This window comes from Gossypium arboreum, chromosome 5, assembly GCF_025698485.1.
Source record: "Gossypium arboreum isolate Shixiya-1 chromosome 5, ASM2569848v2, whole genome shotgun sequence".
NCBI classification, from domain to species: domain Eukaryota; kingdom Viridiplantae; phylum Streptophyta; class Magnoliopsida; order Malvales; family Malvaceae; genus Gossypium; species Gossypium arboreum.
Genome location: NC_069074.1, coordinates 13,600,862 through 13,613,835, shown reverse-complemented (window position 1 = coordinate 13,613,835; position 12,974 = coordinate 13,600,862). Strand labels below are relative to the sequence as shown.

At 32.8% G+C, this 12,974-nt stretch overlaps 1 protein-coding gene across 1 annotated transcript; it reads left to right on the top strand.

Moving 5' to 3' along the window:
* The first annotated feature begins 9,673 nt into the window (after positions 1 to 9,673).
* Positions 9,674 to 11,900, top strand: LOC108453674 (uncharacterized). The gene is made up of 3 exons (XM_017751926.2): positions 9,674 to 10,184; positions 10,472 to 10,890; positions 11,289 to 11,900. The coding sequence occupies exons 1-3, from the start codon at positions 10,020 to 10,022 to the stop codon at positions 11,737 to 11,739; spliced, it is 1,035 nt and encodes a 344-aa protein (XP_017607415.1). The 5' UTR covers positions 9,674 to 10,019; the 3' UTR covers positions 11,740 to 11,900.
* Positions 11,901 to 12,974: the final 1,074 nt, after the last annotated feature.

Below are 12,974 nucleotides of genomic sequence, written 5' to 3'. Positions count from 1 at the left end.
AGACTACTTTGACCGAACGTTTACCTTTTCGAGGAGTATTTGCTTGCTTCTCCCTTGTTCTCTATCTTCTTTAATAATTGAGGACAATCCGAATAAAATGATCAGTTCCACCACATTTATAGCAAGCTCGGCTCTTCCCCAACACTCACCAATATGAAATCTACCACAATTTTTACATCTAAGTCTCGAATATTTTGCACACTACTAGCACTAGCTGCTGGTTTCTTAGTTACTCCGACATCTTGTTGAGTCGTTTTACTTTTATTCGATCGTTCGGGATTATAACAGTCGACGAGAATCATTTCGAACTTTTGGCGAAAAAGTCAAAGTTGGTCTAGAGAAACTTCTTTTGTATACCTCTTTACCTCTTCTTTCTCTTTGCATCTTTCATTATACACTTCTTCCATCTTTTGAGCTCGATCGATGAATCACAAATTCCGAATCTCTGTACCTCCAATCATCATTCGATTTCATCATTAAGCCCTTCTTCAAATCTAATGCACATTTCTTCCTATGTCGGTACAACATCCCGAGCATATCTCTTGAGATACACAAATTCTCTTTCATATTCGCCTTTGTTTTATTCCTTGTCGAAGATCAAGAAATTCTCTCTTCTTCTTATCTAAATATCTCTTTCCCACATACTTCTTCTTAAATTCGTTTTGGAAGAATTCCCGAGTAAGTTTATCTGCGGTACCATTGCCTCAATGGTTTCCCACCAATTATACGCTTCTTCTTTCAATAGCTAAAGCGCACATCCCAAATAGTCCTCCGGAGAACACATCATCTGTTTAAAACTCTCCAAACTCTTTAACCAATACTCGCTTTAACGGATCATCGTCCGATCTCCTCGAAATTCTTCACTCCAAACTTTCGAGTTTTTCAATTGGTGTTCTTTTGCTAGATTCATCTATTAAAGAAAGAGCAACCGGGTTGTAACTAGTGGTGTTGAGAGGGGAGGAGGAGGTTGTTGTGCTGACTTCTTCCTTGTATTGTTTCATGATACCACCGATTCATTAATCCAGTAAATCATATTTTTAAGTTCTTCCTCTCTCATCAAAGAAATAGGGACATTACCACTTGTTCCCTGCTCGAAGTCTGTATTCTACTATTAACTTCCTCTTCTTGACTAGCACCATCGGTCTATCGACATCTTTACAATCTATAACAAAATTAGTAATTAGATCGGATCATTCATATCACACTATCACGATTTATATGGCATGTATTTTAAACATTTTACACATCAAATTCGTTCGAGAATCGACTAAACCAAAGCTCTGATACCAATAAATGTAACGCCCCCTTTACCCGAGACCGTCGCCGGAGTCGAGCACGAGGCATTACTAAACTTATTTGAGCACTTAAACAAATTCAAACAATTTATATCACACTTTCTAGACAAGCTGTCCAACTGCATTACAGATGCAAAAAAAATCATATCTCGAGTTACAAAACTCGAAATCTAAATCCGTAAATTTTCCCCGAATCTAGGCTCATATATCTACTTACTAATTTTTTCTAGAATTTTGGTTGGGCCAATTAGTACAGTTTACTAGTTGAAGTCTCCCTGTTTCAGGGTTCGGCTGCTCTGACCCCTGTTCACTACGAACCAAATTTCTCCATGTACAGAATTCAAATAACCAAGACGTTTATTTCTATTAAAATAGACTCAATAAGGAATCCATACATATATAGTATGACTCCTAATTAATTTTTATAATTTTAATGATTTTTACAAATCAGAACAGGGAGTTCAAAATCACTCTAACCTTGTCTCACAAAATTCAAATATCTCCTGATATGAAAGCCTTTTGCTTACACCGTTTCTTCTATGTGAAACTAGATTCAATAAGATTTAATTTCATATTTTATTCAACCTATAATTATATTTTTATGATTTATGGTGAATTTTCAAACTCAGACTACTGCTACTAACCAAAAACTATTTTAGTACAAAATGTTGTTAACTAGTTTATAACATCTTTACTTCATTTCATTTAAACTCTATACATGCCATATAAATCTTCAAACATAAAACAAAAGCTACGAATTGATCTGGATAGTGTGCTTTGTTGTGTTGATCCGATCTACCCACTTCACTTCAAGTCAATCTACATAAAAATATTAAACACACACAAGTAAGCTTATTGAAGCTTAGTAAGTTCATAGGTTAAAAGTAATGCTTACCAAACATAATATTTCCAAACAATACCAAAACACTTACTAAAGTTTCCTGCGATTCACAACCATTGTTATAATAATTCACATAGTTGAGCTCAACAAGTAATAACTACTCAATCTCTTCCATTTGGATCACTTCTCTTTATTTCTTATAATCAAATTAGGAAGCGGCTTACGAAATTGAGTACGTCGTTGCTCAATGCCACGATTCACAACTCAGTATGGTTTTCCTCATTGAAATACCATACCTACATTTTCAACTCGGTATGGGAAATGCCATACCTACATTTCTTAACTCGGTATGGATTTGATAATACCATACCTACATTTCACTGTTCAAGTATGGATAATACCATACCTACATTTCACAACTCAGTATGGATGATACCATACCTACATTTCACACTTTGCCATGGAACAACCATGGTCTTATCCATCAATTCATCACACGTCGCGATCTGAGCGTACTCAATCCTGCGTTTTCCTAATTTGCATTTCCACATTTATTCTTTCATTAACAAAATCTACACAATCCCACAACAAATTAGTATATAATAACACATTATAAACTTCAATCATTCACAAATAAACATCTAAATTCAACCATATGAACTTACCCGGCTAATTTGTAGAAGATATTGAAATTTAGGGACTATTCGCAACTTTTTCTTTTCCTCGTTCTTCTTTGGATTCTTGATCTATAATATAAAATATTTCTACTCATTAGCATTTATTTGATTTCTATTTCACTTCACAATTTATGCTGTTCAAATTTCGAAATTGCACTTTTACCCCAAAAATTACAGTTTTCACAATTTAGTCCCTACTCAATTCACCCATAAATTGAACTAATTTTTCTCAATTAACACTTTATTTTATCATTATAAACTATTTCAAAACCTTTTATATTCTGAATTTCAACAGCAACCTTCAATTCACAACTTTTTCACAATTAGGTCCTAAATATCATTTCCTATCAAAATCACTTAATAAAACCACCTTAATATGAAATTAGAACTTAAATTTCATAATAATTCATCATAAAATTCCCTTATCCATCCAGGGTAACTTCCAATTTCACCCATAAAATCAAAAACTAATGAATTCTACAAGTGGACCTAATTGTAAAAGTCATAAAAACATAAAATTATCAAGAAAAAGCAAGAATTAGACTCACATGATGTAAAAATATGAAAAACCAGCTTTCTCCAGACCTTCTATGGCGTTTTGGCTGAGAAAATATGAAGAAATGTCTAGATTTTTCAATTACATCATTATTTAACTATTAACTTTTATCTATTTCCAATTTTGCCCTTGTTCACATTGTTTTCTTGCTTATTTCATACCCAAACCGTCCAGCCATTAACCTTTGGGTCTAATTGCTCTTTAAATCCATCTTTTTAAATACTTAAGCTATTTACTCACAATTTAACAAATTTTGTGCTATTTTCAATTTAATCCTTTTTAATTAATTAGCCATCCAAGCGTTAAAATTTTCTAACGAAACTTTAATACTAACTCAATGACACTCCATAAATATTTATAAAAATATTTATAGCTCTATTTTCAACTTTGAGGTCTCGATACCTCATTTTTGACCCGTTTGACCTAATAAATTCTTTTAATTCACTAATTTCACCATTTCACAAATTCTTCTAAATTCTTACTTGACTCATAAATATTAAATTACTATCTTGTTCAATCTTATTTGTCGAATTTAGTGATCTCAAATCACCATTTCCGACACCACTGAAAATTAGGCCGTTACAAGCATGATATGTTTCATGACATGTACATATATGATTATCTTTGATATGTTGATACAAGGAAATTATGTAAGTTGAGACGATTATTAAACTCAAGTGCGATATGTCGAGAAAATAAGTATATCAATGTTAAATTTAGATGAAATATGTGCAAGTATACTAACAATGATGTTGTTTGACGCTTAGACAAGTGCCAAGCTATTGATTGAATGGTAACATGTTTAATTATAAGGAGCATTGAAATAGTAAGTACTTAGATGAAAATAAAATTTAAGATTTTTGAAATCTTTTCTATGATCGATTTAATTCGGTTGGTTTCTAATGTATGTTTGGGGCTTCGAGGGCCCAATAGAGAGACGTTATGATTATTTTCAAAATATGAATAATAAATGACTCAGAATTATCTGAAAATGTTCAGTAAACTCCGATAATGCCTCGTACCCTATTCCGACAATAGATACAGGTAGGGGGTGTTACACTCCTTGTCGCAAAATATTGTATGGTAAAACATCTTTCAATAAACTCCAATTTCAATCACCATTTGGTTTAACCATTGAAACCACTGACCCATGTATGATTCTGCCACTATTCTTCTTATCAACTTAATTAATCAATCAGTGGCCTAATGTCAACCATCCATGCATCCCTTCAAAAATCAAAATTTTCACCATTTCCAATATTCCAAACCATTCTTTGATGAATCATCTCCCGTACTTGGCCTATTCCTTTCCAAAGTCTTGAGCAATTATTTCGCTTGATAAAAAGTTGCAAAATTTTGTTCCATCTATATTTCATACACAAGACTTACACCCACAACTTGTCCCCATGTGTCATCACCTAGAACCCAATTTTCATAAGAAAAGCTTCATTTTGTTTTGGGTACATTTTATGCCAAGCCCTCTTCCCGATGTAGGCATGCAAACCTGCTCCCACTTAACTAAATTAATTCCTTTTTTATTTGGTAGATTGTCTCAAGTGAATTGATGTATTATCCTCTCCAACTCCTTACAAATACCCTTTAGTAACCGTGTTAATTGTATGGTGTACATCGGTAAAGCTGACAAGATTGGTTTAACCAAGGTGATGCATCTAGCTAAAGAGAAAGTCTTGGCTTTCCACCTTGATAACTTCTACTATAATTTTTGAATAATATATTGATACATTCCTTTAAACACCTTTTGGTGAAGTAATGGGACACCCAAATACTTTCCAAGATCATTCACTCGTGCAAAACCATATCACTTAATTGTTGTTTGAGGTCATCTTCAACATTCTTTGAGAAATAAATTTCAGTCTTTTGCACACTCACTTTATGGCCCGAGCAAGCACAAAAATCATTGATAATTTGATAAATAATACTCATTTGTTCCATGGAGGCCTTAACAAACAAAATGAGATCATTTGCAAACAATAAATGTGAGATGCTCGTGCTATTTCTAGTAAAAAAAATTAATTTCCACAGACCTAAATCCATTGATTTACAAATAGTTTAAGCTAGCCTTTCCATACATAAAACAAAAAGGTAAGGGGATAACAAATCACCTTGTCGAAAACCTCGAGACAGAACAAAAGAATCTGTCACCTTCCCATTCCATACCACCCAAGTTGAGACCGAGCTAGCACAATGCATAATGACAGTTCTCAACTTGGTCGGAATCCTAATATTAAGTAAAGTATCCTCAATGAATCTCCACTCTAACTCGTCATAGGCTTTTTCTAAGTCAACTTTTATCACTAACCATCCTCTCTTCCCAAACTTACTCATCATTGAGTGTATAATTTCCTGAGCAATAATAATATTATCTATAATGTTCCTGTCCGGCACAAAACTCACTTGGTTTGGTAACACCCATTTCAACATAAACAATTTCAATCAATTCACAATCACCTTTGTAATTATCTTGTGCAGAACTATGCACAAACTAATAGGCCTTAGTTGATGGGCAATTTTTGGACTCTTTACCTTCGGTATCAATACAAGAAGCGTGTTGTTGACCCATCTATCAAACTTTAGACCATGTGCTTCGTGGATATATCGTAGCTTCAGTAATTTGGAAATGGTTGGTTTGGGAGAAGAAACTTGTTGAATTCATAACTATGCAGATTCCTGAATAGGTGAACCGGAATCTTTCTAATCTCAGTTACTTTGCTCGAGATAGTGCTAGTTGGAATATTCTCTTTGGAGTATTATGTTGGAACCTATGGAAGTATATGGCTAGATTCACTTTTTATGGTAATTTTGTAGAGCTTGAATTGGTATCAGAAAGGAGTTTGCGACTGCAGCAACAATGTATTGGTGTGATGGAGTATACTGATAATAGTATCATAAGCAGTCGCTCGAGGAATGTGAAGTCAGCTAACTGGAGGAAACCTGATTTGGGATGGTACAAGTTGAATATTGATGGTGCTCATAAGTCCTTTACTGGTGTGTCTGCTTGTGAGGGTGTTATACGGAATTGGAAGAGAGAATGGGTTGTTGGGTTTTCTAAACTCTTGGCTCATGTTCAATACGGGAAGCAGAGATGTGGGGTATGGTTGAAAGACTAATGCTTGCTTGGAAGAGTGGACAACACCGACTGATTCTCGAAGTGGACAGCATTGATGTTATTAACGTACTAACCAACAATGCTAAAGATGGGGAGATCAATTTCATTCGAAAAGCTCGGGACTATTTGAAGGAATGGGATGTGGTTATCCAACATATTTACATTTACAGGGAGGGTAATAAACTTGCTGATGGCCTAGAATCGATGGATTGGAGACAAACACTGCAAAGTGTTTTCTATTGTTATCTTACTGATCAACTTGGTGCTGATATTATTGGTGTTATGACACCAAAAATTGTAACTATTTTATTTATGTGTTTCTTCTTCTATGATAAAAAAAATAATTAATTTGGTGTTTAGAAATAAGGGCAAACTACAGATAGTCACTTAATTATTAATAATTTATTTTAAGCACTCAAAGTAAAAAGGTTATAACTTAAGCACCCGTGTTATATAATTTTGTCATTTTGGTCACTCTGTTAAAATCACAAACGGCAAGTTGACGTGGCAGTTAACGAAATTAATATAATAAAAATTTTAGCTTTCAATTTTTACATATTATATCAATTTAGTTATAATTTTAAAAATTAACTCTCAAAATTTACGAGTGATATCAATTTTATTCTAATTTTATAAAAATACATAAATATTTTTCTAAAAATATAAAGATATAAAATTAAATTGTTGACAAGAAAAAGTAATACATAAATAAATATTTTTTAAATATAATAATAAATTTAAATTTTATATTAATATTAAATAGAATAAAATCCGCCTCCCCTCTCCCCTGAACCTTGCTCTACTAGCGTCCCCTCTCTCTCTCTTTGCTGCAAATTAAGGAACATAAAATTAGTTTTTGCAAATTACCTCCAACTAAGAACAAAAGTTACAAGATTCATCCCCAGGTGAAATTGACTTGCTCCAAACCTTACTACTTTTTCATTATAAATATCTATTAATAGAGCTTCCACTGCAAAACTATCAACCATATTGCATTCACCATTACAAAACTAAAAAAAAAAATACATGAGCATAAATAAAGAAGTAAAAACTAAATAAAGACATACCAATTGATTGGTAGAATAAAACCTCATTATTACCACCATTGCAATTCTCATTCTCCTTGTCATTAATGGTATTACTATTAGGACAATAGGACTTTGAAGACGATGGTCTTCATCCAAAGCTTCAGGCTTTAGATGAAGCATCATTCCAAGAATATTAACAATGAACATTTAATGAACGCCCAAGATAACACTTTTAGTTGAATTCTACAATCACTAGTTCATTTTCTTCCTTCCTTCCTTCCGCACTTGTTGAACACATAGGAATCTAATGACTCCAACTAAAGATTACCCTTTCAAGATTAAAAGAAGAAGAAGAAGAAAATAAAAAAAATAAAAAATAAAACCAACATGAAAATTATTTGTTTTTCAACTGCTGGAAAGAGATCCGAAGGAAAGGGACAAAAAAATGAAGAGAGAAGTGGAGTACATAGGGTGTGGGGAAGAATGATGGGGTGAGGGAGGGTTTTTAATTTTGTTTAATATCAATATAAATATTTTTATTTAATATTAATGCTAATATAAATTTTAAATTTATTATTATATTTTTGAAAAATATTTATGTATTTTTATATATTTTTAATTTTTATATATCATTTTTGTCAATAATCAATTTTCTATTTCTATATATTTATTATTATATATTTTTAAAAAATACTTATGTATTTTATATTTTTTTGAATTTTTAGAATTAGGATCAAATTGAGAATATTTGTAAATTTTGAGAGTTAATTTTTTGAAATTATAATTAAATCGATATAATATGTAAAAGTTGAGGGCTAAATTCATTATTATACCGATTTTTTAACAATTAAGTTAGCTTGTCGTTTGTGATTTTAACGGGAGTGACCAAAATTACTGAACTATACAGCATAGGTGCTTAAATTGTAAACTATTTTATTTTGGATGCCCAAAATGAAAATTTTTATAGTTAGGTGACTATTTGTGTAGTTTTCCCTAAAATTAGTATAAAATCAATTTTTAATAAAAATATTTAAAAATCAACGAGTTTATTTTTTTTAAGGAAATTTTATTATTCATTTAATAAATGGAATTATACAATTAAGGAAAAAATAATAAACACTGGTATTAGATGATTAAGGACAAGCTCCATCAATACAACAAAAGCTTTAACATCAACATCAATAGACACATTGACAATTGACTACTTTTACGACATATTTGAAGTGATTGTTATTTTAAGCACTTAATATAATAAGGAAATCAACTGAATGGTCCAAAGCGACGGACAAAAATCGACAAAATACCCAAGCATTTACCAAATAGAAAAGGACAATGACAAAACCATCCTTAAAATCACTTCCAAAAGTAAGATTATATGCATAAGCAAGAGGAAAAAATGTGCTATAAGAGCAAACAAAAGCTTCTAAAAGTGAAAACTATTTAAACAACGAGAAAAATATAAAATTCAAGACACCATGGGTTCAAACCGACTTGTGAAATCATTTATTATTTTGAAATTGACGGAGAGTCACCCACCTTTCAAGAAAAATTGTTAGTAGTCGATGGATTTTCAATGACAATAAATATTGTCATTTGTCCAACACAACTTGTGAAGAGAGCAAATATACTACAAATAGATCAGCAAATTAAAAAGAGAAAACACACATAGTGTGAATGAAAAGAAAAGGGATTGATGTGAGGGAAAAAAAAGTGGACGATAGTTAACTCGAAAGTCGACACCATCGTTGGATAAAAAAAAAAGACTTGAAGAAAAAAGAGAAAAGTTACTATGATTTATTGATGATTACAAATGCTTTTATATTAAAAATTTATCAATTAAGAACTTTGTGTGTTAGCTTGATAGTTAAGGTGTTCATCATCTTAAGTGTGACTTAAATTCAAGTTGTACTAGTTGTGTTATTGCTAAGGTTTACTCTCTTCTTAATTGACAGAAAAAAAATCTATCCATTGATCAAATTTTATTTTTTAAATTTTCTTATTAACCATAAGTTGGTGTACCATATGTATTTAGTATTTACATTATTTTATAATTTTATTTTAGAAATTATATTTAATTTGAGTAGATCATGTTTAAATTAGAAAGATTAATGTCGGGGTGTAAGAATAGTTACTACCCGAGGGAGCGGCGAGGGCTAAGAACAGGTCCAACTATTGGGGTTGTAACTGTAAAAACTAATCAATGAGGCGAGGGAGAGGTAGTTTTGTTTGCTTTAGAAATTAGAAACACAAAATCGGGAGAAATCGTGTAGCCCCTTGGGCTTATCTGGAAACTTCCACACCCTTCTCGTCATTTTCATTTGCCTTCCAGACATATCGTCTTCTTTTCCCTTAAATCAAACACTAAACCCCTTCAAACACAACTCTATCTTCTAGGTTCTCACAAGTTTTTCATTTTTTATAATCTTTTCTGCGGCAAAGCTACAGCAACGAATAAAGAAGCTCTGCGAAAAAAGCAGAGGTTGAGTAAGAAGAAGATGGGTGTAGATTATTACAAGATTCTACAAGTTGACAAGAATGCAAAAGATGATGATTTGAAGAAAGCTTATAGGAAGCTTGCCATGAAGTGGCACCCTGATAAGAACCCAAATAACAAAAAGGAAGCTGAGGCCAAATTCAAGCAAATCTCTGAAGCTTATGAGGTAAGCTTATCCCTTTTTCGTTTTTTATAAATTCATTTATTTTGTGGATTCTTAAAGTTCAAAGGAAAAATTGGGTTGCTTTTATTTAATAATTAGGATGATCATCAATCAAGTTTGGTGGTTTCTCTTTGCTTATTGAGACTCTGTATCAAAATCACATGCTTGTCACCTAGGTCTCCTTAATTCAAACAATGCGATTGCCCATCTCATCAATTGAAAATTTGATCTTTATATATATAGGAAGTCAAAATTTAAGAGGAAAATATGACCAACTTTCATGTTTGCAGGTTTTGAGTGACCCACAAAAGAAAGCTATCTATGACCAGTATGGTGAAGAAGGGCTAAAAGGCCAAGTACCACCTCAAGATGCTGGCGGACCTGGTGGAGCAACATTTTTCCAAACCGGAGACGGTCCAAATGTGTTCAGATTCAACCCCAGAAATGCTAATGACATCTTTGCCGAGTTCTTTGGGTATTCTAGCCCCTTTGGGGGAATGGGCGGCAGTGGGATGAGAGGTAGCTCAAGGTCATTTGGTGGCATGTTTGGTGATGATATATTCAGTTCGTTTGGTGAAGGAAGGCCAATGAGTCAGAATCCTCGTAAACCTCCTCCTATTGAAAATACGTTGCCTTGTAGCCTTGAAGATTTATATAAAGGAACCACAAAGAAGATGAAGATTTCTAGAGAAATTGCAGATGCTAGCGGGTATGCCTCATTTTACTAATTTGACTTCTTATCTTCCTTTTTGTATGTGTTTTCGAGTTTCCAGCTGAACGTTCATTGAATTTGGTTGATATCTTTCTGAAGTAACAAGAAGTATCTATTTATTGAAATATGTTTGCAGTACTATTAATCATTCAATTATTGGTTTTCAATGATATATTGAAGCGTATTTGTTAACTTCCTAATTGATCTGTTTTAGTCTATAAGTAAGCAGTAAAAGAGAGCTGAAGAGTTTGTCTTGATCATATTTCGTACATGTTTCTATATAACATACCTATCCGAGATAAGATCGTAACATGCCTGATAATGCCAACTATTTTCATGGCTGCTGATGGTTCCCTTGCTAACAAGGTTGTCTTAAAAATTTGTCTGTGTTGCAGGAAGACATTGCCAGTGCAGGAAATCCTGACCATTGATATCAAACCTGGTTGGAAAAAGGGAACAAAGATCACCTTCCCTGAGAAAGGAAACGAACAACCGAACACAATCCCTGCAGATCTTGTTTTCATAATAGATGAAAAACCTCACAGCACATTCACACGCGATGGCAATGACCTGGTTGTCACGCAAAAGATATCGCTGGCCGAAGCATTAACAGGCTACACCGTTCATCTTACAACATTGGATGGAAGGAGCTTGAACATCCCCATCAACAGTGTGATCCATCCAAACTATGAGGAGGTAGTCCCGAAGGAAGGTATGCCAATTCCCAAAGACCCATCGAAAAGAGGGAACCTCAGAATCAAGTTCAACATTAAGTTCCCAACAAGGTTAACTGCAGAGCAGAAATCTGGAATCAAGAAGTTATTGGGACCATCGGGTGTACTTTGATTTAGGAAAAATGAAAAGATATGATCAGTAGGAACTTGTGAATGCCTGCTTCTGATCATTCCACCACTCGTATGGAAAAGGATGCCTGATTTCTAGTGTTTTGTTTACTATTAGTGTGTGGTTTTAATAGTAATGCATTTTCATTTGAGAATAATAAAGAACTTTCAGTCTATTTTGTACCGCTGAGAAGAGAGCAAAGTTTTTAAGACCATCAACCTGGGACTATAATTCCAACAAAGTTTATTAAGAGATTGATCTATGTTAAAGATCATGTCGTCATATTCTTTGGATTTTAACCGTGCAAATCCCTCACTTGCATGAGTATTAGGATGAAAGAAATCTGTTAAGAACCTTTCTCCATATCGCAAGCCAGTTATTCAATTCCAAATTGAATTTGTTTTGCTTTACTTACCAACTTTTTTATAAATATAAATCCACATTCGATAAGATTATACCTAATGACGCAAAGCAAATACATTCAGCATGTTATCAATGATAGAGGGATGCAATACAGTATATGAGTTTGTACTTAAATTAGTTCCTCTTATCCTTATAAACTTCAAGAGCATTTGACCATATTGATGTCACCATATATTGATAAACTATTGGGAAACTCTAATCTCTTTCCTTCACAAAATTTGATTGTTTCCAATGAACCAAACTTCTTAAGTTTATGCATGCTCCAAAGAAGTAAAATGCATTCTTCAATACTTGACTAAATCTTTATATGTATTCAAGCGTGGATTAGGCAAGTCATCACACTAATCACAGTTTAACATTGATTACATTCTTTATTTTGATCCAAAACTAACAAGTTGGTCTTCAAAGGAAAACCAATCATTGCCCACTCTTCCACTTAATATCAAGTCACCACAATTATTACTTTTGAAACTTTTGGGGTTATGAATATGGTAAAGAGTTTCAAACTTTTGCTATTTCAATATTTAAAAGTCTTTTGTTATAGTTAAAATGCCATATCTCATAGTCAATGTTTGGTTTTGCAAAGCAAAATAAAACATCTTGAGATAGATTTATATTTCATTTACAATCAACTTTTTTATTTGAATTTTAAATTATTTGAATCAAAATCCAATGCACCCTACTTTTATATTTTTATATTTTTCTTGTGGGATCTAAGTTGTAACACCTCTAACCGGTATCTATCGCCGAAGCAAGGTTACGGAGCATTACTAGAGATTACAGATCAAATAAACATACATTTTATATAATATAAC